At 50.1% G+C, this 27,894-nt stretch overlaps 1 protein-coding gene and 1 non-coding gene across 4 annotated transcripts in view; both read right to left on the reverse strand.

Moving 5' to 3' along the window:
- Nucleotides 1–27,894, reverse strand: part of SCTR (secretin receptor) — a 70,085-nt gene that overhangs the window by 5,770 nt on the left and 36,421 nt on the right. For 2 of the 3 annotated variants that reach the window (XM_046018471.1, XM_046018469.1), the window contains exons 4-10: nucleotides 21,659–21,762; nucleotides 14,883–14,980; nucleotides 13,782–13,914; nucleotides 11,558–11,711; nucleotides 5,114–5,174; nucleotides 3,787–3,856; nucleotides 48–139 (exon numbers count right to left, since the gene is read on the reverse strand). In XM_046018471.1, the coding sequence (XP_045874427.1) occupies nucleotides 48–139; nucleotides 3,787–3,856; nucleotides 5,114–5,174; nucleotides 11,558–11,711; nucleotides 13,782–13,914; nucleotides 14,883–14,980; nucleotides 21,659–21,762 (712 nt within the window). The remainder of the gene's footprint in view (nucleotides 1–47; nucleotides 140–3,786; nucleotides 3,857–5,113; nucleotides 5,175–11,557; nucleotides 11,712–13,781; nucleotides 13,915–14,882; nucleotides 14,981–21,658; nucleotides 21,763–27,894) is intronic. The other variant, XM_046018470.1, reaches the window with a different exon arrangement.
- Nucleotides 15,344–15,447, reverse strand: LOC123951295. The gene has a single exon (XR_006820437.1). It is a non-coding gene; the product is annotated as a small nucleolar RNA U13 (small nucleolar RNA).

The raw sequence follows: 27,894 nt of genomic DNA on the forward strand, positions 1-27,894 counted from the left end.
TACCTGCTGATTGACTAAGCGGGCCTCTGATTTTGCCCTTCACTTACTTATAATGGTTCACTTCATTTCCTCTGGTTTCTTGGGTTCTAAGTTTTCTCATCAGGATTCTTAGAATGTTTATAAAAAGGATGAAGTTAATCTGTAAAACACAAGAGGAAGGAGGGGCTGAAGGTGATTGCCACCTCTCCTGGCCTTGACCCCTGGCCCTGAGGCCAGAGAAGTCATTGCAGACCACACCCAGGACTGCACAGTGCTGAGCCACTCCGCCCTCTGCCTGGCCCCAGAGAGTCCTGGGGAAACAGGCTGTCTGGAGGTGATGTCTGACCCAGCACCCGCGCCTATCCTGGGCTGCAGGAGCTCTAAGGGCTGCTAAGCTGTGGCAGGGGTCACTCACACTGGAATGCATTGGCATCCTCCCAGGGGTCTTGTTAAAAGGCAGATCACCACTGACCTGAGAGTCTGCATTTCTTCTTCTTTTTTTTTTTTTTTAAAGATTTTATTTATTTATTTATTTGACAGAGAGAGAGATCACAAGTAGGCAGAGAGAGAGGAGGAAGCAGGCTCCCCGTGGAGCGGAGAGCCCGATGCGGGGCTCGATCCCAGGACCCTGAGATCATGACCTGAGCCGAAGGCAGCGGCCCAATCCACTGAGCCACCCAGGCGCCCCTCTTCTTCTTTTTTTAAAGATTTCATTTATTTATTTGCCAAAGAGATCTGCACAAGCAGGTGGAGTGGCAGGCAGAGGGAGAGGGAGCAAGTCTTGCTGAGCAAGGAGCCCCATGTGGGACTTGACCCCAAGACCCTGGGATCATGACCTGAGTGGAAGGCAGACACTTAACCAGCTGAGCCACCCAGGCATCCCTGAGTCTGTATTTCTATCAAGCTCCAGATAATGCAAAAGCTGGTCCTTGACTACACTTTGAGTGACAAGGATTCCTTCCTGCAGAGGTTCTTAACGTTTTGGATGCAGATTAGGGAGCTCCCTCCCCCAGAGGTTCCAGGTCAGTAAATCTGGGGTGGGGCCCCCAAATTTGCATTTTTAACAAGCTTCCAGGTGATGCTGAAGCTGCTGGTCTGGGGGACACACTTCGAGAACCACTGCTTCAAAGGCTTATAGAGGGGGCGCCTGGGTGGCTCAGTGGGTTAACCCTCTGCCTTCAACTCAGGTCGTGATCTCAGAGTCCTCGGATCGAGCCCCACATCGGGCTCTCTGTTCAGCAGGGAACCTGCTTTCTCGCCCTCTATCCCTGCCTGCCTCTCTGCCTTCTTGTGATCTCTCTCTCTCTCTCTCTCTCTGTGTGTTAAATAAATAAATAAAATTTTTAAAAAAAAGGCTTACAGAGTCACTTTGCAGTCGAATCACCAACTCCAGGAAGCCACCCTTGATTACCACTCTTTCCAGATACATGGCAGTTAGGGATCATGTTATTGGGTAAGCACGTGAAATATTTGAAAGAGGCCAAACCAAGGCATCTGTCAAGCTTGTGTGTCTATTTATCTGCCAGTTCAATCATAACTTACTGAAGGACAGGAATGCCGTCTCCTTATTTCTTTTGGTGTCCCCTCCCCAAGCCCAGTGCCAGGACTTTATAAAGGTGCTCACGTCCTCCTCTCTCACACCTACCAGCTCCAGCACCATTTAGGGAAATCAGGATCAGTGGAATCGCCCTGCCAGGCACCCTCATTGTTCACACAACCAGTCTGGGGCCTGGGAATGCTGGCCAAAAGACAAGGATTAGTGGTCCATCCAGGAATCCTAGCCCAGCCGCCTCTTGTGGAAAATTGCTTCTCAGCTTCGTATTTTTTTATGCATCTTGCTCGGAGCTGGCTATGCATGGTGTAAATGAATAAAGGTTATTTTACTTTCATCTATTTTTTGGCCTTAGAATTACATTTAATTTTATAGGGAGCACCTGAGGGCAAAAGAAAAAAAAAATCTCAAGAGCTTAAAGTCCTAAATAGTGGAATTCTAGGCCCCATGAGCTACTGGTTGGGAGACGTTTTTAAGTTCTTATTTATTTAAGACATCATGACCCTAAGATCAAGAGTGCATACTCTTCCGATTCAGCCAGCCAGAGGCCTCTATTGGGAGATATTTTACATCAGGAGTGCCCACCAAACAGCACTAGTGAGATCCCAGTCTGGTGAAATCCACCAGGACCCTGGGGCCCATCGTCTCTCTGCCAGGGTTCCCCCAGGCTGGGCCTTCAGATCCCCAGAATGACAGCAAGGAAACTGGCCTAACTAAATAAGGAAAGACCCTGGGAATACTACGCAGCCAGAGCACATCGGTGGGTCAAATCATTTCAAAGGCCACGGGACAGCTCACATCTATTACACAAGCAAGTATACAAAACTATATTAGGCATTTTGAAAAAAAGTATATGTGCTCAAAAAAAAAAGGAAGGAGGGGAACCTGGATGGCTCTGTGGGTTAAGCCTCTGCCTTCCGCTCAGGGCAAACCCTGCATTGGCCTCTCTGTTCAGCAGAGATCCTGCTCTTCCCCGCCCCCTGCCTGCCTCTCTGCCTACTTGTGATCTCTCTCTCTCTCTCTCTCTCTGTCAAATAAATAAATAAATAAAATCTTTAAAAAAAAAAAAAAGATAGGAAGGAAAAGCATATGTGTATTCCCAGTGTGTGTCTTGGTGCTGAAAGTATGCGTGGTTTTTTTTTTCCCTTTTGGAAAACACATTTTGTATCTTCCAACTTTTTCTTTTTTAACATGCATTCTATTATTTGGGGGGGGAAAGAAGAAGAAAATTACAAAGAAGGAGGTCCTGGAATGGCCCCCTTCTCCCAACGCCCTCCCCCCAACACCACCAAGGTCACCACCAGCCACTGAAAGGTAGGGGCCGGGGCTGCTGCCCTGGGCTGCCCCCTCTCCCCAGAGCCCAGGAAGGGCACTGCCTGTCAAAGTTTTCTGCAGCCCAGGAGACAACCCTGGTAGGTCCCCTGCCCTCTGTCCTCCTATTTCCTGTCTGTACCCACAGGCTCAGCTCCAGGCCTCCAAACCCAGAGAACTCAACCCCCCCAACCCCCACTGGGCACACAGACATTGAGTGTCTGCCTTGGACTGAAGTCCTGGAATTGAGCCCCAGGTCCGGCTCCCTGCTCAGTGGGGCGTCTGCTTCTGCCTCTTGCCCTGCTTATGTGCTCTCACACACACACGCTCTCTCTCTCTAATGAATAAAATCTTTAAAAAGTTAATTCATTAAAGAAATAAACCCCAGGTGATTCTGAAGGGCAGCCTAATGGAAAGACGCTCTGAGCTCCCTCTCCATGAGAGCCTGTATCTTCTCCCTGGGGGCCACCCCTCCAGGACTGCAACCCCCACCAACAGCACCCCAAGCCTCACTGAGCTTTCCCCAGCCCCCAGCCTATGATCTCAGCTCAGTGATTCTTCTCCGTTTAACAAGAGGAACATCTAGAAAAAAAGATCAGGACCCACAGATCAGAACGGGGGAATTTCAGGCCCGCACAGAACCCGGCAGTTTAGGGCAAGGAGCTCGGCTCGCCACATTTTAGTGGCTGCTCACGGACCTAAGAGAGTTCTGTAAACTTTTGTCTCCTGAGTGCGCCTCATCCCACTCCCATCCCCCATCTCCCATTCTCCCATCCACCATCTAGGCCCTCTTGGCGCTGGCCAACCTCTGGAGAGGGAGGTTTATCCCTTCCTCCTGGCTCCCGGAGGGGGCCATGCTAGCACTTTCCCTTGGCCTTCAGTTCAGGCCAGTCACTCTTTCCATCTCTCCCACTGGAGCCCAACCCGACAAGACGGCCACTCACCAGGATGGAGAGGATCACGGGCCCCCGAATGACCCACCAGATGGACGCATTGGCGTTGATGTCCCAGCACCTATGGGGGGACAGCCAGGCCTCGTTAGGAGTGGAGAACTGAGGGGATGAGGAAGGACTAAATCCCTCAAGTGCTCTTCAGATGAAGGGCCCATGCTGGTGGCCCCGAGCTCTGGGGCTGGGGGCCCAGCACTGTTAGAACAGACCCTCCCCTGCTGCCGGGGAGCACTTCTGAGGCCACTGGAGCAGCACCCCCATCTCCGTGCACGCTCTGTGTGCACACCTGTGTGGCACCTGACCGCCAGAAGATCCCAGAATCCCAAAGCAGACACAGTGACAAACTCAACTGCCAACAATGGCCAGGCAAGTGACATCAGTGAGTGAAGGGGCTGGGTGACTGATACGTGGCCTCAGGACCCTGGGACATCCTGGTCCCGGGATGGTTACCAGAGGTAACCGGGCTAGGGTTATCGGGCAAGCTGGAGAGCGTGTGCCTGGCCCCAGGCAGCCACAACTCGGCTCCGGCTGATTTTTGAGATGTTGGTAGAACTTCCCATATTCTCCAGAGGAGCTAAAAATCCAGATTTCACACAACATCAAATTCACCCAATTAAAATAATTATTTTGAAATTATTATCTGGGGCCAAAGACGGACCACGGGACACTGGCACACCTCCTTGGACCTCATCCACATCCTGGGCTGGTCATGTCAGTTTGCTGATGAGAAACCACTTCTGCTCTGTCCTGCTGCTGCCTCACTTCCTCCCCGGCTTCTTTCCATGGGCCTACTTCCCAGCAGGCGCCCCTGGGCTTACCTCCATCCCCAGCGCCTGGCAGCTTTAGAGAACAAGACTAGATCTCTCTGTCCCCATTAGGAGTTCCTGGGAATGTGGCTGGCCCCTCTCCTGTGCCCACCTCAGCTGGAGTCTCAAAGCCCCAGGCCGGGGCGGGGAAGGGGGGTGCGGGGGGGGGCAGGCAGGGAGGAGTAGAGGAGGGAGATCCCAGGAGGAAAGAAAAGCTGAAAAGCTGGGCTGGCCCTGAGCTGCCTCCCTGAGTGGCACCTGCCTGGAGCATCACGGCTTCTGCCCAGCCCCTGCTCTTGCCACAGAGCTGATGGCATGGGCAGGCCCAGGAGGGTGTGGGCGCGATGAAGCCCACTCCCCCGCCCCCATCGATCTGCAAGCTCACACCAGCCCAGCATTCCAGACCTGTGTCCCCCACAGTTTGAAAAACAGGCCTCTCCTAGATAGCTCCATCCTGCTTGAAGAACTGGACATTATAAAACACACTCCTGTTACCTCTCCTTCAAACGGCTTACCCGACATCTTCCAGAAAGTGCCTGCTGATAGCCCATGAAGCAACAAAAATGGCCGGGGAACCTGTAGAGTAAAAATACAGGGAGGGAGAGAGGAGGAGGGACTCAATTTTCAATAGCCCCCTCCCCCCCCATGGGAACGGGGGCAGTTTGCCTAGCCTAGAAGTGAGCAGGTACCACAGAAACCCCCTTGTAAATCTTGTGCAAATGGGTAGCCTCCTGCTTCTAGGGTACCCAGTCTGCCCCGGGAACTGAGGCAGAATCAAATGGTTCTTGACTGCCACGAGGGTCTCAGGCTGTCCTGGGAGCCTGGGGCAGACTAGGGGGAGAAACTCTGCAGGGAAGAGAAGGGAGAAGTGATGGTCTACACCTGTGCTGTCCTGGGCAGTGGCCACTCACCCCACATAGCTGGTTATGGAGTACTTGATATTTGTGGCTGGTCCCAGTGGAGAGGTGCTGTACATGCAAGACACCCAGTTCTTGAAGACTTAATAGGAATCAGAGAGTGTGAAATCTGCTAATTTTTATATTTAACGATATGTTGACATGACAATATTTTTATACCGGGCTAAATAAAATAGATTATTGGGATTAATTTTACTTGCTTCTTTTTATTGTGTTTACTGTAGCTACTAGAAGATTGTAGGATATATATGTGGCTCATTCTGTTTCTGGAGGACATGATCATCCGCACCTGAATGGTAACCCTGTCCCAAGGCTGCTCAGGTTTCAGACCTCCAGCAGCCGGGTTTACACCCACGCAGGAGATGAAAGGATTTTTCTCTGACAGACTCCAACAGCCCCAGACAAAGGGCCTATAGATGGCAATGCTGGGGATCCCCCAACACAGTGGCCACTTCCAACCCAGTCTCCCTCGAGAGACAGGCTGTGCACACACACACACACCCTCTACCCCCATACACGGGGACTTTGGTCAGCTCTGAAGTGACTCATTCTTAAACACGAACAGTCAAGGTCACGGACATCTGAGGAAAGCTGATTACATAGAAGACAAGGACCAAAACAATCAGAGAGAAGGAACTCAAAGGAAACAGACCATGCAGGCTGCAGGAGGAACTCGGACAAAACAACTCTAAGGAATATCATCCGAGAGATAAGAGGAAAGATTACATCTGCAAGACCCAAACAGGATGCCGAAAATAGGGAGCAGTCCGAGAACAAGGAAGAGAGCTTAGAAATGGAATATATGGTAACCAAGATAAAAGACTCCATAGGAGGCTGGAAGATAAAGACCAGGCATCGCCCGGAAAGCAGGACACAAAGAGTGGGATGAAAAAGAGGAGAAAAGGCAACGAAAAAAATCAGAGGTCAATTCCAGGATGCACTCCATCTGATTAAAAGTTTCAGAAAGAGAAGATAAAAACCAAAGGGAAAGAAATCAAACAGGTGATACAAGAACATGGTCCAAGAAATGAAGGATGTGAGTTTCCAGATGAAAAGACCACCGGATGTCAGTAAAAAGGATGAAATCAGTTTGCATGGGGGCGCCTCCCTAGGGCATTTCAAAACTCAGGGTACAGAGAGAAGATGCTACAGCTTATGTAGAAGGAGATGAGTCAAAATGCTGGGGGAAGAAGAATAACACTGCAGGGGCACCTGGGTGGCGCAGTTGGTTAAGCGTCTGCTCTTGTCCTGATCTGGAGTCTTGGGATTGAGTCCCACGTCGGGCTCCCTGCTCAGAGGGAAGCCTGCTTTTCCTTCTGCCCCTCCCTCTGTTTGTGCTCCCTCTCAAATAAATAAATAAAATATTTTAAAAAAGAAATAAAAGGATAGATTAACAGAGGGCGATGAAGGAAATTCTCAGCATGAAGGATAAGGAAATTTAGCAAGTCTAGAGACCAGCCAACCCAAACAATGCAAGAAGTCAGAAGGCTTTAGAAAGACCATTGGTGGCTCTTCTGGATTGAAAAGCATCCTCCCTAAGTGCGTATCTACTCAGAACCTTAGAGTGTGACCTTCTCTGGAAATAAGGTCTTAGCAGGTGTAATTAGTCAAGAAGAGGTTATACTTACAAGGAAGCCGGTCATATGGGGCCTTGATCCAATATGACTGGCACCTTTATGAAAAGGCTGTGAGAGACACAGAGCGAAAGGACACACAGAGAGGGATGGAGGCCACGTCAAGGCGGAGGAGAAATCACAAGGATGTAACCACAAGCCAAAAACCGCCAAGGACTGCCAGCAACGGCCAGAAGCTGGAAGAGACAGAGGCGTGGAGCATTTCAGAAGGAATCAACCCTGTCAGAACCTTGATTTTGAACTTCTGGCCACCAGAACAGCGAGAGAAAAAAATTTCTATTGTTTTAAGCCTCGGAGTTTGTGGCAACTTGTTTACGGCAGCCCGTAGGAAACAGACAGAGCAGGAAGAAACCAAACAGATAGGAACTAATAGATTTCCTGCTGGCGTGGGGTCATTTGGGAAACAACACTGGAGGGTTTCTCCGTTCCATGGGAGAGCTGGGGAGAATTAAGGACAGCAACATAAAACAAATAAATCAATAAAAGCGACTCCATAAAAAACAAAAGCTTAACTATTGAAAGTAAAATCGTTGTACACCATGTGGCTCAGCAGTAAGCTTTTCTTTTTCTTTTAAGATTTTATTTATTCATTTGACAGAGAGAGAGAGAGGGCGAGCACAAGCAGCGGGAGCGACAGGCAGAGGGAGAGGGAGAAGCAGGCTCCCTTCAGAGCAGAGGGGACATTTGGGACTCGATCCCAGGACCCTGCCATCATGACCTGAGCCAAAGACAGCTACTTAACCAACTGAGCCACCCAGGTGCCCCGCCTATTTGATTATTTAAACCAAGTATGTGCATGACTTTAAATTATATATCTTGTCTTTTTTTTTTAATCCCTGCCTCAATTTTGGGCGCTTTGGGCAAAGAACATGGGCTCTTAAGGGCCGCCTATGGTCTTCCATCTTTAACAAACTTGGTGGAAAGTGGGAAAACCAATAACGGCTCGAGTTGGGGTTTCTTAGTGTGGTCCCCAGGCTATCAGTATCAGCATCACTTGGGGCCTTGTCAGACATGAAGAGCCTTTGGCTACACCCAAGGCCAACTGGCTCAGAGGCACAGGGCGTGGGGTCCAGCCAGCTGGGTTCGACACACCCTCCATGTGACTCTGACGCTGGCTCCAGCTGGAGGGCCACCAACTCAGGGAGTGGGACCTTGGTTCATCCCCAGAAGAGCCAGAGGTGTCACCCTTCTCAGGGTGCCCACTGAAACCCCGACATCCTTGAAAAAGAAAAAGTGCTGGGTAAGTATTAAAAACCTTCAAAGTTGGGGCGCCTGGGTGGTTCAGTTGTTAAGCATCTGCCTTCGGCTCGGGTCATGATCCCAGGGTTCTGTGATCAAGTCCTGCATCGGGCTCCCTGCTCGGCGGGAAGCCTGGTTGTCCCTTTCCCATTCCCCCTGCTTGTGTTCCCTCTTTCACTGTGTCTCTCTGTCAAATAAACACATAAAATCTTAAAAAAAAAAAGAACCCAAAAACACCTAAAAATAAATAAATAAATATAAAGACCCTCAAAGTGTCCACTCCTTCTGATTCAGTGATCCCAATTCTAGGATTCCATATTACACATGGGAATAAGCTTTGTTCATAAAAGCATTTATCACTGTGTTATCTATAATAGTGGAAAAGTAGAAACAACCTAAATGTCCGTATAATAGATATTTGGTTAAATATGCCCACAGACTAGTTAAAAAATGTTTATGGCGGAACTGGAAGAATACAGAGCACACTTGTGTGTTAATGGAAAGAAACAAGATTCAGAATTCTACATATAGAATGACCACAGCAGGGGCGCCTGGGTGGCTCAGTCGGTTAAGTGTCTGCCTTTGGTTGGGGTCATGATCCCATGCCCCCAGGTCAAGTTCCGCCTTGGCCTGCTTGCTCAGCAGAGAGCCTGTAGCTCCCCCTGCTTGTGCATGCGCTCTCTGACAAATAAATAAATACAATCTTAAAAAAAAATAATAATAATGACCACAACACCGTGGAGAAAAACTGAGTAGGAAAAATAGTTTGGAAGGAAACCCCCAAAAATGTTTGTTAGATGAGACCAGGGTAATTTTTTTCTACTTAATTTTGTTTTTTTCAGTCTTACAGTGAGCGTGTACTCATTTAAGCAGCCTGTCTCTGGGGAAACAAGTTGCGTACAAACTGAGGAGGGGCCCCTGCTTTTGTAAGAGAAAGGCTTCTCCCAGACAGAAAACTCTGGGCCTTCCTGAGTCCCTTCAAGGTCTCCTTGGGGCTGTATAGGCAGAGAGGCCAGGAGGGGAGGAACTGCTGTTTCATGTGCTGTTCTGTCCCCAGGGCCTGGCATATAGTAGATGCTCAATAAACATTTGAGGAAGAAAGGAAGGCTCTCATGATCTCACTTAACACTTCCTAACAATCTGAGGGGTGCCTGGGTGGCTCAGTCAGTTAAGCATCTGCCTTTGGCTCAGGTCATGATCTCAGGGTCCTGGGATTGGCCTAGTGTGGGCTCCCTACTCAGTGGAGAGCCTGCTTCTCCCTCTGCTCCTCCCCACCAGCTTGTGCTCTCTCTTCTCTCAAATGAATAAATAAAATCTTTTTAAAATAAAAAATATATAAAATAATAAAACAAGATAAGCTCTCCTAAAAATCTATGATGGAGATGTCACAATTCAATTTTGTCTCCCCATTAGACTACGGCATCTTTGAATGATGCAACTATTTCTGGAATCTCTAGAAGCCCCTCCAAGCGCAAAGAAACACTCGAAGAAAGTAGAATAAATTGTGATCCTGATATTACAGATAAAGAAACTGCCTATGTTTATTCGATGAGATCCTGGCAGATCTGAGAGTCAAGGTCAATGGACAGGTTCCAAAGTGGGTGTTTATTGGAGAGTCAACTGCATAAAGCAAGTCCCTGGTCCCCTAGTACTCTTGGAACTACTGTCCTCCGCAGAGCCCCACAGCTCCTGCTGGCCAAGGGTCATGTGGTAATTAGGCTGCCAAAGTCTACGGGAGGGCTCGGTGTGCTCTGGCAGCTCGGGTGACTTCCCTGATGTGAGTCGATAGGGCCCTTGCACGGAAGGATTTAGACAAGGAGAACAGACAGGGCCTTCCTGGCAGGGGCACTTCTTAATTAAAGGCACTAAGAAGAAAGCAAATGAAATTAATGGCTGGTACACATAACTATCCATGTAAGCATATGAGTCACTCAGAGGAATGTGGCTATTTTTTTAGAACCTAGTGGGTAACTTATATATGTTTATCAAATGAACAATGGATGATGGATGGATGGACAGACAGATGGGTACACAGATGGATGTACATGGATGGATACATGGATGGATGGATGGATGGATGGATGGATGGACGGACAGGTACATGGATGGATAGATGGATGGACGGATGTTTGTTAATGGCAGAAAAGAGTTAAGGGACCTTTGGAAACAGACAAGCCTTGATCTGAATCCTGGGTCTGCCCTTGTCTACAGTGTGAACATATTACAACCCATCTTTGAGCACGTTTCTTTGAAAGGCCTCTGGAAATTGTGGTGGCAATTAAAAATGCATGTAAATGCTCTGCTCATAGTAAGTGCTCAAGAAATGGAGTTATCATCTTCATTGATCAGAAGGGACAGGGGGAAGAGATGGAATGGGGCCTGCAGTTGGCTACTTTTCCCCTCCTTCCTACAAATGAACCCTGAAATTCCTTTGGGAAGCCATGTGGTTTGAGCACCTTAAGCCAATCAGTGTATTCCATTCACTCAGGTCTCTGTGATTGGGTCAGGGATGTGTCTGAGACAAGCTGGTCCTATCAAGAGTGAACCTCAGAGTATTTGCTGGGAATGCTGGGAATGACCTTTTTCTCTCATTAGAAATACCAAGGAAGCTGGTACCCCAGAAGCTACTGGCAATTACACTGGGAACACCAGCATAACGATAGAGCTGATGTTACAGAAGGTGAAGTGGAAAGGCACAAAGAAACATTGTTGAGCTGCTGGATCCAACCTCACCTGAAGTTGGGAATCCCTGGACTTTTCAGATATATGACCCAGTTGCTTTCTTTTATGTTTAAAGCTGATCTAAGCCAGATTTTCTGACAGCTACAGTCAAAAGTACCCTAACTAATAGAGAAAGGAAGCAAGAATGAATATGTATGAATGGAATGTCTAAGGAAGATGAAACAACAAACATAGTATCAAATGGTAAGTTGGGTAGTGTCAAATGGTAAGAGACTTTGGATGGCCAAAATTGGGGCTACGTTTTAACTGTGAATTCTTACTTGATGTACAAATAAACCAAAGCCAGGGGGTTAAACAAGAAGCAACTTGCCCAAGATTCCACGAGTTAGCTAACTTAACTGAGCATGGGGCTGCAACAGAAACCAAGTCCTCTGGCTCAGTGCCTTTCCCCACATTCCCCAGCCATTACACCCGTGGAGAAACGTACCCCATCCGAGGGCAGCAAATCCCTGGAGGCACTTCCTTTCCGAGAAAAAGGAGACGACGAGGAGCGTGTGAAGGTAAAGGCCTTCCACCAGCAGCCAGGCATAGTTGGCCATTATGCAGTACTGGAAGAAAGCCATGACCAGCTTACAGCCCACCTGGACAGAGAGAGGCAGGTGAGCCCCAGGCTGGGCAACAGTGAGCTCCTCTCTGCCAGCCGCCCCCGCCCCCCAAACGAAGCGACAGGGCTTGGGAAGCATCAGGTCGCAGAGCAAGTCTCTATGGGCTCCTGGCCATCCCTGTGGCCTTCCACTCTCAGAAGCCCAGGCCCACAGAGTTCTCTAGAAGGTGGAAGCCCACATGGCAGCAGGCTCAGGCAAGAAGGTTAATGGGCTTCAGAGAAGAGAAGCAGGAAGTGCATTCAAACCCGGGACTTGGCTGCCACCAGTGAAGCTGCGTCAGATAGGGCCCAGCTCCCAAGTTCCTCCTTTGCAGATGAGCACACGGGTAGACAGAAGGAAAGGGATTTCTGAGCAAAGGATTAACAAGATCCCTTCCAAGCTATTTCCCCGGAAACAGATGAAGGGACATACCAATTATGTTAGGAGGGCACCGTTGATTATAGTGAAAACGGCCCCTGATTGGTACACTGCCTCTGTTCTGGAGATTTCTGACTACCAGATGGGGATACCAGTGCTGGCCTTGCCTGACTCAGTGACTTGTTGGAGGCATGTCTCTAGCAGAAGCTGTGCCTGGGGACTCGTGGGGTATGAGGCTTCTGTGCCAGCAAGGCAACCATTCACACATGACAAGGCCCTTTCCTTTCTCTGAGCCGTCCCTGGGGAGAGGACAGCTTCTGGGATGGGCCAAGGGCTGCTACATGGGCTGCGTGGAGGTCACATACAGGTAACCCAGGGCTGCCCTGCTGGTGGGCTGCCGTTCCTGCTCTACCGCTGCCCACAGACTTGGATTCTGGGCGGAGCCTGTGGTTGACTCAGGAGTCTGATGTTTACCGGAATCCAAGAAGGTTCCCCGCGGGGGACTGCTGGACTTCTCCAATACTGGTCAGTGAGGTGGGGGCCCTGAATTTACGTCTTCTGACTCTCACTCTGCTACTCTTACTTTGTCCTGCCAATCTCCCTAAGGGAGATTCATTCTGAGTCAGAAAACACACACAAACACACAAAACTATAAACAACACAAACTTGACAGATCTGTAAGGGATTACAGATGGGAGTGGTGGGAAGTGACAGGCAGGTTGACAAAACCCATCTCAATCTGCCATCTTTTTCTCCCTTGTTTGCCTCTGCTATGGTGACTATGATGCCAAAAAACTCGATCCTCCAGCTTCCTTTAGAGTAAGGTATGGTCCCATGACAAGGTTCTAGGCAATGAGATGTAGATAGGCGTCTTGGGGGCAGGCATTCTTTCCCACCCTAAAAAGGCAAAGCTACCCAAAGACAAAAACTGTTTAACCCTGACTCTCTTTCTTGACTGGAACAGGGATGTGAGGCCTGGGGCTGCAGCAGCCATATTGTAAAAAGCGGTATAAAGTAAGGCATCGAGCACAGCAGAACAGAAAGAGGGAAAAGGATTGTGTCCACCATGGCATTCCGGAGCCACTGGGCCACCTCTGGATTCCCCATCTGTGGACTGCTTATGTGGGAGACAAACCCCATCTGAGCCACTGATGTATGGTTTTCTGGTATATGCAGCAAAACGAATCCTCAATTGATACACAGAGCAATATTGCAAAGAACTAAGAGTCATCTGAGCATTCAGAAGGAGGAAAGGTGTTAGATTTACAACTGCTTTACTACAGACCTATGTTTGCAGACACAGACATATACGCTCCCACTTTTCTTTCTGCACCACACTCTCAACCCTCTTTAGAGCTGGCCATCTGCCCACAGCTGGGACTTGGCAGGTGGAGGGAAAAGATGACCCTCCATATGTATCTAATTGCCAGAGTGGCTGGGAGTTGAAGGGCTGCCACCAGGGCCTTCCCGACAAGCTGTTCTCATACATGACCCCAGCTGTGCACGTGGAGACCTGGGCCTCACCCTGGATGCCCTGGCCCGGCCCCAGCACTGGTCCCTGTACTCTAGGCATTAAGTGCAGCCTCGGGTGGGACTTGGAGAAAGAGCAACGGGACCACCACCCTCTCCAGAGTTGGGCTGGGGAAGGAACGCAGCCTGGCCACACTCTGGGGCACGCAGGCATGTTACCCTGTGGGCATCACACTGAGCGACATCTTCCGAGGAGAAGAGCACCGCGTCCTTGACGAAGTTGGACAGGGCGCGCAGGATGAAGGACACAAAGAGGTGCATGTGGATGTAGTTGCGGGTGCAGTGGAGCCTCCTGGAGGGAGAGAACGCAAGGCCGTGGGGGCCAGAGCCACAGGCGCTTGGCCACTTCTCAACCTGACCACCTTGACCTCGAGCAAGCCTTTACACCTTCCCAGAACCCGAGTCTCCTCCTCTGTGGGAGGGATCAGAGGTCCGTTACCCATTCCCCAGTTGTTGGTGCCAGAAGCAGGCTTTCTTATGGGGAACCTATTCCAGCTCTGGGATTGGGCTCCAATCCATCCTCCCACCCTGTTGATAGACCCAACCAACTGGAGTACTCCGCCCCCGGCTGCAGTGATATTCAGGTTGGGACTGTGACGCCAGCCGGGCGTATAGAAACCTCCCCACCCCCACCCCAGGACTTTGATTGCAACTAACGGGGAAGAAGCTCTCTTTGTCCTGGTGTGGCTGAGCCAGTAAAGTGTACCCTACAGCTGCTGGTGGATGTCTCTGCCACCCCTGAGGAGAGCCTGCCTAAGGATGGGGCCGATGGAGAGTGAAGAGAGGGAGGGAGACAGACCTAGTTCTGCTGAAACGTTTGAGCACCTAGATCCAGCCATTCCTAGAGAGAGACAGAGACCCCTGACCTTGTCAGTTATGTGGGTCAGGATACCTTGGTTTTCTTAAACTGTTTTAAGGTGGATTTCTGTTTCTTGCAACCAGGAGTCTGGCTAACACACTGGTAAAATGGGGGTAATGAGACCTATCTTACAGCATCGTGTGAAAATGACAACTAGTACATCTGCAATGAGTTCCTTGTGATGCTCAGTAACTGTGGATGAGTAAAAACACGAACAAAGTCACAGGAACATCAATGTTTTGTCTCGAGTAAGGTCTAGATCAAGAGGTCACTAAATGCCCACCACTCCCCCCTCCCCCGCCCGTCCCACCTTCCTTTCTCTGGCCTGAGCAATTTAAAGAGACCCAAATTCTGTGCCTGGGGAAGGCTGGGGAGACAGAGAGCTGGCAATGTGTTCTCACCGGAAAGCACAGAGGATGCTGAGGGCGACCAGGAGCATCACCAGGGAGGAGCTGTAGCCCACGGTGTACATGACTTTCAGCTTCATCAGATACTGATGCTGCGGAGAGAGGGGTGTGGGAGCCCTGCCCGCCGGGTGGCTGGGCTTCTTGCGCCAGCTCAGGCAGCTCGAACCTTTCAATGAACCTTTCAATGCCGCCGGCTATGCTGATCAGACTCCTTGGACCTCAATTCATAGGCTAGGAACACCCTGGCTTTGGAGAAGATCTCCGTGATCGTCTGATGCCCAAACTTCTACCCCATGCATAGCGCCCCTCACCATCACCCTGAATCCAAGCCTTTGCTTGAATCCCTCCAGGGATGTAGGCTAACTGCCTTTTGAGGAAGTCATCTGGTATACAAGGGTGCAAACTATCAGATAATTTTTCTCATGTGAAGCTAAAATCTATGACTTTTTTTTTCATATCAGATGGGTAATGTGCCAAGGTTGTAACAAGGTTTGAGGGTGGCACATGTCACACGGGAGCGTGACCAGCCAATCATCACGCTTATGAACTACAAAACGATCTTTAAAATCTATGACTTTTAAATTGCACCCTATTGGTTCTTTTTCCATACCCACTTCTGGAGCCGCTTGAAATAAACTGAATGCTTAGAGTTTTTTTTTTTTTTAACTTTCATTTTGGAATGGTTTCAGAGTTCTAGAAGGGTTGCAAATATCATACAGATAGATCTGTCCTTTTTTAAAAAGATATATATTTTTAAAGATTTTTTTTATTTATTGGACAGGGAGAGATCACAAGTAGGCAGAGAGGCAGGGAGAGAGGGTGGGGGGAAGCAGACTCCCTGCTGAGCAGAGAGCCTGATGTAGGGACTCGATCCAGGATCCTGAGATCATGACTTGAGCTGAAGGCAGAGGCTTAACCCACTGAGCCACCCAGGCGCCCCAGATCTGTCCCTTCTTAATACAGCTCCTCTGCCCACTTGTCTCTCACATACAGTCTCAGCATTACATTTTTTTTCTGTGTCTTCAGTCTCTTTCCACGATCCTTCACTCTCCTGCTCAATTAATATGCTCTGTTGGCAACGGCCTTCCTAAATAAGACTCCCAGAACTGAAAGTTGGAAAGCTCCAGTATATTCTCTGACCAGGAAGGAGTAGAGTGGGACCATCGCCTTCCCTCTCCTCTACACTGGACTCATATTAATGAGTCTTCACATTACTGACTCATCTTTGATTTGGAAAGAATCTCAATGGAATGGGAGAAGACCACATATAAAGAGAAACGTAAGACCTGCGTCATTTGGGAGCAAAAAATAACTTGCATGACAGCCTGAAGAAGAATCAAAGAAATGAAAATTAAACCAATAATGCTATACCATCTGTTCCCAACCAAATGAACAAATATTTAAAGGCAATATTATTCTATGCAGCTGAGGGTAGAGCAGGAGCAAACATTGTTTGAGTCTTTCCTGAAAGTAGCATGTATCTGGGGCACCTGGGTGGCTCAGTGGGTTAAGCCTCTGCCTTGGGCTTAGGTCATGATCTTAGGGTCCTGGGATGGAGCCCTGCATCAGGTTCTCTGCTCAGCAGGGAGCCTGCTTCCCCCTCTCTCTCTCCCTGCCTCTCTGCCTACTAACAATCTCTCTTTCTGTCAAACAAATAAATTTTAAAAATCTTTAAAAATAAAAAGTAGCATGTATCAAGAACCTTTGAATATGATTTCCTGTTGACCTCCCTTCTACCTCTGGGAATTCTAAGAAGTTAGCATGCACACACACACACACACACACACACACACACACAGAGAGAAATAAGCACAAAAGGAAAAGCATATTTATACATCAAGAGGTTCATCACAGAACAATGTGTGATGAAAAATATCCAAATGTCCAACAATAGAACAATTAACTGACTTATTTTAAATCATTATTTTGATGTATGCCACCATTAAAATGGTGATTACCAAGAGTTTTAACAGATGTTAGCTCGTGCTAAGAATGTAACGTTAAGCAAAAAGGCGGAATACAAATTTTCTAGATACAGTGTGATTCCTGCTATCTGTTTAAAAAAAAATACTAGGTTGAATTACATGAAATTGCCTTTTTTTGTAGGTCAAATGATTGAATACCAGCCATTTTGTGTGGTTCAATCACATACACGCATAGACCACAAGATTTTAAAAAGATGTGTTAGATGTTACTAATGGTTAACTTTGGATGGTAAGTCTGTGGAGAGAGTTGTTATTTTTATTTGTATTTCTTCCATACTTTTCATTTCTTTCCAGTGGATAAGTGCTATTTTATAACCAGAAGAAAAAGGTAATTAATTAAAAAAAAAGGTGGGGGGCACAAGAATAGTATTGGGGAAACCTTGCTGACAGCTGTTCCTATGAGAATGACTTGAGGTTCAAATGGCCCAAGCTCCATGGTGTTAAGAAGTTTACTGAAGAGAAAGAATGCAGGCTTCAGAGCCGAGAGACATGGTTTCCAAACCCAGGACTGTTACTCAACCGCTGTGTGACCTTGGGCAAATTACTTAACTTCTCTGAGCCTCAGATTCCTCATCTGCAAAATGGGGGTAATATCTACCTTGCAGGCTTGTTGGAAGAACAAATAAAGTATGAGGTAGAGTACCTTGACATTGGCTGGCACTTACAAGACACTCAGAAGATGTTGATTTTTTCCCACCTCCAATCCCCAGCCCCATCACCCACCCTTCAACGTGAGTCACGGATCCAAGATCGCAGTAAGAAGTATGAGTTACAAAGGAGCAGCTTAAAAAAAAAATTAGACCTATCTTCAGTTATGATAATGGAGTGCTGTGGGACAGCAGGCAACATGGGGACGTTTGGAGAGTTTCGTCCAGTTCTGGGTGTGCTATTTTAAGAGGCACAGGAATAAACTGGAACATTTCTGGAGGAGGGAAGAGTGCATGAAAAAACTGGGTACATTACACCCTGAGGAAATAAACGAACAAACCGAGCCCAGAAAAGTATTAGAACGATTGACAGGTAGAGGTCTAAGACCCACCGTGTGGGCTCCAAGGGGAGGGAGCTACCAAAAAGAAGTCTGACTCAGAGTGACCAAAGATTTTCTGAGAGAAAGAGGCAACCTTTGATGGGATGGCTGCCATGTGACATTGAGCTTCCCCACTGGTGTGACTGCGATCCCAGAAGCCAGGAGCCACCTCTCAGGAATGAAGAAGAGAGCCAAAGGGCAGTAGGTTGCCCTAGATTCGTGGTGGCTTGACTTTGGGACACAAAAGGGCAGTCAAATGTTGAGAAATAAGAGGACCCATGATGTGTCGGCTTATAATCTTGCACGAGCAGGAGGAGCCCCAGCCCTGAGGGCACGAGCCTCACTCCTAGGACCCCCTGGTTTTGCCGCTCTCAGTTCAGAAGCAGATTTGGGCCAGTCTGTGACAGCACGAGGAGGCACGGGGTGACAGGATGGAGCATTCCGGCTGAGTGCTCCGCATTATCCTGTGGCTGGGTTGACTGCCTGCCAGGGAACCCTCAGGACACCAGCCAGCTGCACTTGTCCCTGCATTATGTGTGTAAGTCCTGATCCAGAAGGAGCCCTGCTCCCAGGAGGTCTGATGTGCCCTTAGTGCACCTGCCCTCCACATCTGCAACAAGGACTCCCCTCAGGAGGGCCTGGGGCCAGAAGCCTCACTGCTGTCTGTCCTGGATTACATTGCCCATCTCTCTGCTGCCTTTCCTGACCTTCCCTCTACATCCTCTAGATCAGGGCTCAGCAGACATTTTTTGTAAAGGGACAAATAATATGCATCTTAGACTTTGGGTGCAATTTGGGCTTTTGCAAATATTTAGCTTCGCTCTTTTGGTGTAAATGGTCATAGCCATGTCTCAATAAAACTTTATTTACAAAAGCAGGTGGTGGGCTGGATTTGGCTCAAGGGCCACCGGATGCCCACCTCCACTCTAGGTAAGCAAACCCTGTTTTATTTACCCAAGCAGCAGCCTGGTCCTTTCTGCCAATCTGCGTGCACTGTTGTGGGCTTTTGTTGGTGAACAGAGCGGCGTGTGCCAAGTGAGGAAATTGAAGAAAAGACAGCCAACAAGTGCTCATTTCCACCATCATTTGATCAGAAGAGAAAAGACATTTCAACAGTAAGAGACAGGATGACTCAGATCTCTGAGTGAAGGACAAAGCTTGTGGACCAGCATCTAGGCACCAGTAAATTACATGGCTTGAAAACCTTTGTGATCTTAGGGATTTTTTTCTTTTTTTTTACATTTTTAAAATTTTTTATGTGAGCTGAAGCCAAGGTAGTTCTCCTTTCCACTATTTTTGGCCAATAACTATTCTGAATTAAGTCCAAACTTTGCATTTACATTTGTTAAATTTCAGGTCCTTATTTTGGGATTTTACAGTTTCTGCCCTGGATGAATATCATGGTTAAGGCCTTGGGTTTTGTTCCCCAGCTGATGAGTCCAACGCTGACAGTGTCTCCGATGTGGTTTCGGTAAATATAGCTCACAAAAACAAAGGCTCCCTGGGGTCCTCAATAATTCTTAAGAATGTAAAAGGGTCCAAGGGCCAAAAGGTTTGAAAACCACTGGCCGAAGCCAATCCTGTGTCCCAATCCCTCTGCCAGGGATGCTCCGGGGTGGGCAGGCTCAAGTCACTTTGGGCCAGTGAGATGGGAGGACAAGCTAGCTGGGGTTTGGGTGAAGAAGCTTCCTTGCTCTTGGGAAGGAGCCATAGGAAGTCAGACTGTCTCTCCACCTGGGCAAGCAGGCCTGGGGGGATATGTGGCTGTCATTATCAATGGCAGTCATCCCACATGGAGAGGTGGCAGCCTTGAGAGGAAGCCACCAGGATAGCAGGAGGAGAAATGGCAAGAATCCGGTCCTTTGGCAGCTTCGGAGGGCTGCCTTATGAAAGAGTTCTGAAGCCTGTTCTCTGCACCCCCAGTTACATGAGCCACATCTGTTTATTACCCAAGTTGGGAATTTCTGTTTCTCGCAGCCCAGAGCATCCTTTTGAACCTCTGTGCTGCCATCCATCATTAGAACATTCTCTCTTAATTTTATGGATTTTGCCAATGTGATCACATAAGCTTCCTATCCTTGTGTAAGTCGGTGATGGAAATGGTCATCTGCAGGGGTCAGAGGGTCAGGGTCCATCCACTCCTCTGAAACCTTCTGTCCCCACTGAGCAATCCTTGCCGGGTCTCGTTATGAAAGTACCCTGCTCTGACCAGACCTGAAGACCTCACGTGTGTCCCCCAACTGGATGACAGACCCCAAGAGGGAAGAAACCCGCATCTCCACCTTGGTCCCCCGCCCAGTCTTCCTCGTACAGAGCAGGACTGACTGGCTGGAGAAAGTCCTAGAAAAGAATTCAGAATTGGGTATGATCTGTCTCCCAACCTCATCCTTCCTCCCTTCCCTCTGCTGCTCCCCCTCACGCTTCTTTCACATGCCCTCTCCCCCTCCTCCAAGGGACCAGCAAGCCTGTCAGAATTCCCACTGGGGAGTTTAGCCCATGGGGCTGCAAAAGCCCATCTCCCAGGGGACACGCACCATACCAGGGGGGCAGCAAGAGCTAGAGGAAGGACTCAGGTTCTTTTGGGTACTAATTAGGTTTGACGCCTGCCTTTGCTAGTCTCTGAGCATGTTCCGTCACCGCTCTGAGCCTCAGTCTCCTCATCTGCAAAATGGAGAAAACAACGATCTTACAACGAATCCTTCTGAGGATTTAGTGTCGTCATGTATCCAGGAACCGGCACATGGCAGGTGTTCAGCACAACAACAGACATTCATCAGGCACCTGGTTAAGGGTCAGGCATTGTGCTGGGGCCTGGGGACCTGGAAATAAGTAAGATTCTGATCTGTCCCTGCAATATCTCTAAATCTAGACCCATGCCTGGCTCACAGTCAGTGCTTAATACGTGTTTGTTAAGTGAGTTCATGGCTTTGAAGAGCTCACATTTTAGTGAAAGAGATGGATGTCCATGGCACACGATGACGATTTCATTCAACGGAGCAGGTAACATTTTGGAAACCAACACAGCGTATCGAGAGAGCCCTTCTTGGGAGTGGGGAGGTGGGAAGAAAGGGCTTTCTGGAGTCAGCGGGCTGGAGCGGAGTCTCGAAGGACATTTACGACTCAGGCAGGGAAAGTCAGGATGCAAGGCTCTGATACTAATGGCCACTTTAGGGGAGACCTGTGGAGGTGCCTGGAGAAGCTCAGCACACTGCTCAGTGTCCTCCCTCTAACCAGGCCTTCCCAGCAGCACGCAGCTCGCTCCTTCCCCTCAGAGCCCGAGAAGCCCTGAGAGCCGACATTTATTAGCCCTTCTTCTGGCTGGGCACCCTTTCAGCACTTTCCTGGATTACCTCGTTTGGTTCCCTTGGCAAGTCTGTGAGGTCAGAACCACGATCAGTCCATTTCCCTGATGGAAAAACTGAGGCACAGAGAAGTTAAGTCCTCCCAACCCCCGCCAAGGTCACAGTCAGGGTTCAGACTCAGCAGCCTGACTCCAAGCGCTTAACCAGAGGGTTGCTTTTCTTTTGGTTTCATGACTAAATCACCCCCAGTCTCGTGGCGGCACAGGGCAGTTCTCACTGCGCCCGCGCCCCAGTCTTCATTAACCATCGCTGGGCTGTCTCAGCAGGGCACTGAGGCAGGCCCGGGGAGCCCCGGATGATGAGCGGGGTGGGGTGGGTAACAAGAGCAGCTCCCGGTCCCCTGATCTTGACCCAGGGCTGGCTCCACTCCATCTTCTCACTTGCAGACAGGCTTACCCGCTTCTCGTTGGATGAGTCGTTCACATTAATCCCACAGGCCAGGTCAGGCCTGGGGAAGATTTTCGACCAGCCGTCCTGGGTGCAATTTCGAAACATGGAACCTGTGGGAGCCAAGCATCCTGCAGGTGAGCATTGGGGACATGGGACAGATGGCCTGGGGTCTCAGGTACCCTCAACCACGCCTTAGGGCCGGCCTGGCATTTCCCCATCGCTCAGCCCTGGCTGCCTTTCTCTGAACCACACAGTCCACTCCTGTAGGCTCAGCTGATCCTTGAAGACTATGTAAGGGTCAGTAAGAAGAGGCAGGAAAGGGATGCCTGGGTGGCTTGGTCGGTTAAGCCTCTGCCTTCAGCTTAGGTCATGATCTCAGGGCTCTGGGATCAAGCTCTGCATCAGGCTCCCCATCCAGCAGAGAGTCTGCTTCTCCCTTTCCCTTTGTGACCTCTCTTTTGCTTTCTCTCAAATAAATAAATAAAAATCTTTAAAAAAAAAATAAGAGTGGTGGAAATGGAAAGTAGGGAGATAGCCCTAGAAAGTGCAAAGGTGTGGACGTGTGTGCACAGGTGAGAGAGAGACAGACCTGCGGACCACCGAGGCCTCGATTTACAAACCAGCCCGGCTCTGAACAAATACCCTGTTAGCCTCCAAGCACTACCTGCCCTCCCCTCGGGGTCCCATAGCCTCGCCCACCCCCATGTCCCTCCGTGCCAGACACAGGGCTCCACATACAGGGGGGAGGGCAGAACATATGTCCCAGCAGCTCTCCTCCACTGGACTCTGCGTCCCCGCCCCTGCAGATCTTCCCCTTACCTTTCCCCAGCACAGCTGGCTGCCCCCAGGCCCAGCCCCCGTCCAGGGGTCTCTCAGGCCCTGGGGCACTACAGCTTTACCCTGGGCCTGTCCACTCCTTCCCTCTCCCCTCACCCACCCTTCCTGGGCTCCGATCTCAGATCAAGGTCCCTCAGTGCTCCAGGAGGGACTTCCCCTGCGCATCCTCCAACCCACCGGCCAAGGGGCCACTTCTGGCTTTTTCCGGGTTTTCCCAAAACAGGGGCTGCTCCCTGATCTCTTGGGTGTTCACAGGAGATAAATATAAACCTTCCTGCGGGTAGGACACCAGTACTCTCAAAAGGGATTACAGTGTCCCATAAAACGCAAGGGGCTACGCGTCGTGCTCAAGGACAGCAGTCCCAAGCGACTTTGGTTATACATCCCCAATCAAAAAAAACCCTGCCGATCTCATTCCCTAAGGATTATGTACTTGCTCAATTATAAAATCCTTTGCTCTGCTGTAATGATACGTGGTGATTATACTATGTGCCAGACACCATTCTAAGCCTCTGACAGGCAGGAACTCCTTTAACCCTAACAAGACTATGAACCAGGCAGTTACTTTTATAGTAAAACATAGTATAACATGTAAATAGTGCAGCCATCTTACAGTTGGGGAAACTGAGGCATGCCATGGTTAAATAATCTGCCTAAGACCACAGCACAGGAAATGAGGAAGTGGGATTTGAACCTGGGATCTCAGACTCTCATTCTCAGCTACACACTGTGTACTGATCCCCTTTCTTCCTCCTGCTTATCCTCATCCCAAGTTGCGCCACCCTTTAATGGGCGGGTTCTCCCAAGAAACTGACATGGTTGGCAAGGACCTGGTCATGCCTGTCGGGAGATGTCCTCAGGCTCTGGGTGCTGCTCTCGCACCAAGGAAGTTCTATTTCAAATCTCACTTCACACCCTGCTCTCCAGCACCTGAAAACCACCCACAGAGATGACTACCAGCACGGAGGGAGAACTTCCAGGGGCTGGAAAGAAAGGAAGGCATTCTTAGTCCTCCAGCCGCACCTCCGCACTTCTCTGCCTTGTAAATCACAGGGTCACTTTGGTCCTCCCGCAGAGCTCGCTGCCCTTCCCCTCTACCACGCCGCCAAGGTCAAGTCCCTCACACAGTGGTGGCTGGCTTCCCGGCCTCGCCTAGTCCCCGATGAGCTCCAGAGGGCTCCGGGTGCCCACCCAGAGCCCTTGCTCATCTGTCTGCTAGCTGGAGGGCTGGAATTGCAACAGTGGAGATGAGGAGCCCGCGCTAAACTCTTCTCTAAGGGAATAGGTAGGTTCTCCAGGGAGGAGTTTTTTTTTTTAATTTTTATTTATTTTTTATTTTTTTATAAACATATATTTTTATCCCCAGGGGTACAGGTCTGTGAATCGCCAGGTTTACACACTTCACAGCACTCACCATAGCATATACCCTCCCCAACGTCCATCAGGGAGGAGCTTTTAAAGCAGGAGCCCGAAGACTGGGGAAGAGGAGTTGCCAGCCAAGAAGTCTTAGGAAGCCACCAGGAGGAGGCGCCCTCCAAGGACTGATGGGCCCAGCTGCATCCTCTGCTCTGGGACCAATTACCCCCCACCCGTCCCCCACCATCTCCGAATCTGGCTGCTGCGGGTGTGGCAGGCGCACAGGGGGCTGGAGATACGAACTCTGACGCGCCCTCTGCTCGAATTCGTACCCTCTCCAGGGGCATCAGTCACCCCGCTTTGGCCTTGCATGCCCCTTTCTGACAGGCTTCGGGTCTGGACCACTAGTTCACAAGGTTCAGGGTCACACGGGTTCCACTGAACTCAAGAATGATGGCTGGCATTTCTAGAACCAGCCACTATGCTCATTTCCAGATTTTGATCTAATCCTCCCAGCACTCAGGGAGGGAGGCACATCTGGCTTATTTTCCAGACAAGAAAACCAAGGCCCAGAACTGGGCAACAGAGTCCACACAGGATGTGACTCTTCCTTGGGCCTCCCTCCTACCTGGCCCTGGGCCCTGGGGGCAGCTTCTAGCACCAGGAGACCTTGGCTTTCTGACCTTCCAGATCCGGGTCTGCCTGGCCCCCAAAGGCCCCTGAGACCTGGAGTACAGGTTTCCAAGTAGCCAGATCTGAGTGGGAAACTCAGCCCCCTCACCCTTGGTCACCTGGGTGTGAGCTTCAAGGCCTCACTTCTCTGTGCCCAGTGACAATAGTCACCCACACTGCAGGACCGAGCAGGGAACCCGATAGCACCAGTCAGTGGCCAGGCTGGCGCCCGGCCCAGCGAGCCCCACAATGTGACTCCCTCCTCCTTTCAGCCTTTCCAAAATAGACCTCGGTGGTGGGGCTTGGAGGCATGGAATTTAGGGGGCGGGGTGCAAGACTTCTACAGTTCAGTCAAGGGAGCTAGGGTGTCAGACGGGAAAGCAGGGGGGTCCAATTTCAGCTTGGTTGGATGGGAAATTGAATTAAGAGAACGCAAACTCCCCAGAGCCCAGAACCGGTTATCCGTGTGTCCCTAGAGGCTGGCCTGGGCTGGGCTGCCCATTTTGGGGCCTTCTCCTCACTGACCCAGTGGGATTCTCCAGACAGATGCTGCATGTGACCCAGGCCGGGCGCCCGGTGTGGCTAACGAGGCAGTGCCCTTTGCTGACCAGGCTCTTGGCAGAACTGCAGAGGAGATGAGGGTTGGGCTCTCTCTGGAGTCCCTTCAACCCCACCCACTTGCCCTGGGCTTCATTCCTAATAGGACAGGGGCCCTTCCTTACCCAGGTTCAGGGCAGTGTACACCTCAAGGGCCCCTGAAGGTACAATCAATATTTTGTGCATATACATCTGTACATCTGAAGATTTGACCCAATTCTCAAAAGGCTCCAGGACCCTAATCAGGTTAGGGACCTCCACTGTGTTAAGGCTCCAATCCCAAGACAGAAGAAGGCCTGACCCTGCCTGGGAAGCGTGTTTTCTAACAAGGGACTCTGGAAGACCAGTGCCCCATAAAGAATCAAAGGAATGCATCCTGGAAGGACCATTCTAGACCTTGGCACACACAGAAAAATATCTGGGAGCAGATTCCAGCCTGCAGTTTTGGGAGTCACTTAGACAGCCATTCTGTCTGGGCCCCGTAGTGGGCACCCTGGGAAATCATTAATTTATTATTATTATTTTCTTCTCTCCAAAGGAAGGGTCGGCCCAAAACACCAGGCTGTCCTCACAGGGCGCTCGTCCCTGGGTTGGGTTGGGGAGCCCTGGGGTCCTGTGGGACACCACCGAGGGAGCCCTCCTTCCAGAGAGGAGACCAGGGGTCTGGAATGGGGAAGGAAGGTGGTGGTAGGAAGATGATTCTTGGTGACTAACTGAGGCCGGACTGGTCCTGACCCGTGCTGCTGGGCTGGCTGGTGCCCTGGACCGGGGGCTGGGTATGAACAGAGTGGCCCAGGAGGGGTTGGGGGGCGGGGACACTGCCTCTCAGTAAGTTCAGAACCCTCAGCAGGCCGGGTCTCCCTGTGGACTGGCAGACAGGAGGCTCCTGAAGCTCCACAGCGACACCGTGTGTCAGGAAGAAGAAACTGCAGCAGTGGCAGGCGGACCACCCCAACTTCCTTCCCCACAGCAGGAAGAAGTGGGACTGCACCCCTGGGTGAACACCGTGGGTCTGGAGCAGTTAAAGGGTTGGGGGTCCTCAAAAGGGAGTCAGTGGGCTACTAGTTAATGAGGCAGGTAGGCGTTCTAGCAGTTGATTGGGGAGGATTTGGCTAGGAGCAAGTCTCTGGCTGGCTCCTCTGAAGAAAGGTAGGAGGGACGTTGATGGGGGATGCAGAGGCACTTCAGCTCTGGGAGGGCCGTGAAGGGAAGACTGGGGAAGGAGGAGAGCTTCAAGTGCCTTCAACTGGAGAACTCGGTCAGCAAGGGAGGAGCACTGGACAGGGAGTCCAGGATCTGGTACTGTCCTCCAACCTGACCAACGTGTTGCCTTGGGTCAGTCATGTGCGGATTAATCTCATGTGTTGGGAGCTCCATGGACCGCAGACATTGACATGGAAGGGTCACGGTGGGAGAAAAAGACTGTTGGTAGGTTTGCTGGCACCTGTGTGCAGGTGGGGAGGGGGGGAGGCAAGAGGGAGAAGAGAGGAAGAGAAAGGACGAAGGAAGATATTTAAAATTCATTTCTGGGGTGCCTGGGTGGCTCCGTGGGTTAAAGCCTCTGCCTTCAGCTCAGGTCATGATCTCAGGGTCCTGGATGGAGCCCCACATCGGGCTCTCTGCTCAGCAGGGAGCCTGCTTCCTCCTCTCTCTCTCTGCCTGCCTCTCTGTCTACTTGTGATCTCTGTGTCAAATAAATAAATAAAATATTTTAAAATAAAATAAAATAAATTCATTTCCAAGCACATCCCTATAGACTGGTATGCTCTCCATTTTACAGATGAGAAAATCAAGGCTGAGAATGGGTAACTTGTGCTCTCAGGCCTTGGAAACTGACACCTGGCTGGACCACACTTTCCCTCGTCCCTTGCAGGTTGATGTCGCCAGGACTGAGTTCTGGCAGAGGCCATGTGGGCAGAAGCAGGCTCATTCAGGCCTGGGGCTATTCAAGAGCTGGTTTGCATGTTAGGTGGGCAGACATTGTACCTATGTATGAAGGCTTTGAGATTTGGGACCTCTGTCTGTTTCAGCAAGCGGGCATTATCCAAGCAGTAAGTGAAGAATGGGGACTCAGACCTGTCTCCCTGGTGCATCTATGAGACTGAGCGGGACAGGGAGCTACTTCGGTGTGCTCCCCAGATTGAGTGTGTGTGCACACGTGTGCACATGCGTACTAGAGAATTACAGAGCGAGCAATTTACACTCCTCTCCCACATTGCATGGTCTTGATTTCCTCGCTGGTCACCCATCCTTTCCTTACCTGGATTTGAGATGCTCGTGGGTTTTAGTGTGAAGACCTCTTTTCTGGTTTCATCAGCCAGCATTTCCTGCCCCACATAGATGGGGGGAGGGGGTGGCAGGCTTTAGACTTTAAATGACCTCATGGAGGACGGGGGCCAAAGGCCGTGAAATTACCTTGCCTCCACCCAGCATCACCCCCCCCCCACCACCACCACAGGGCTGTAGTCCCACCTTGACCGTGGCATCGAGGACAGGGTACCGGTTTTGAAGTTGGAGAAATCTGGGTTTGAATCTTAGTTTCTCCACCTTCTAGCTGTGAAGCTTAGGCAATGTGCTAAGGTTAACTCCTCTTAACTCCCTGTTGCTGTCGCTCCTTCCTGGGTCAAGAGGAGGAGACAAGGTCTGTCATTGACAGGGGACTTGTGATGGTTCAGTGAGCCCGTATATATAAAAATAACTGGCACGTGATGGGGTGTGAGCCCAGGTTAGTCTCCGAACGTCCCCTGTCTGAGACAGTCTCCCTCTCTCCCTGCCTCAAA

The sequence above is a fragment of the Meles meles genome, chromosome 9 (genome assembly GCF_922984935.1).
Source record: "Meles meles chromosome 9, mMelMel3.1 paternal haplotype, whole genome shotgun sequence".
In the NCBI taxonomy this organism is placed as follows: Eukaryota; Metazoa; Chordata; class Mammalia; order Carnivora; family Mustelidae; genus Meles; species Meles meles.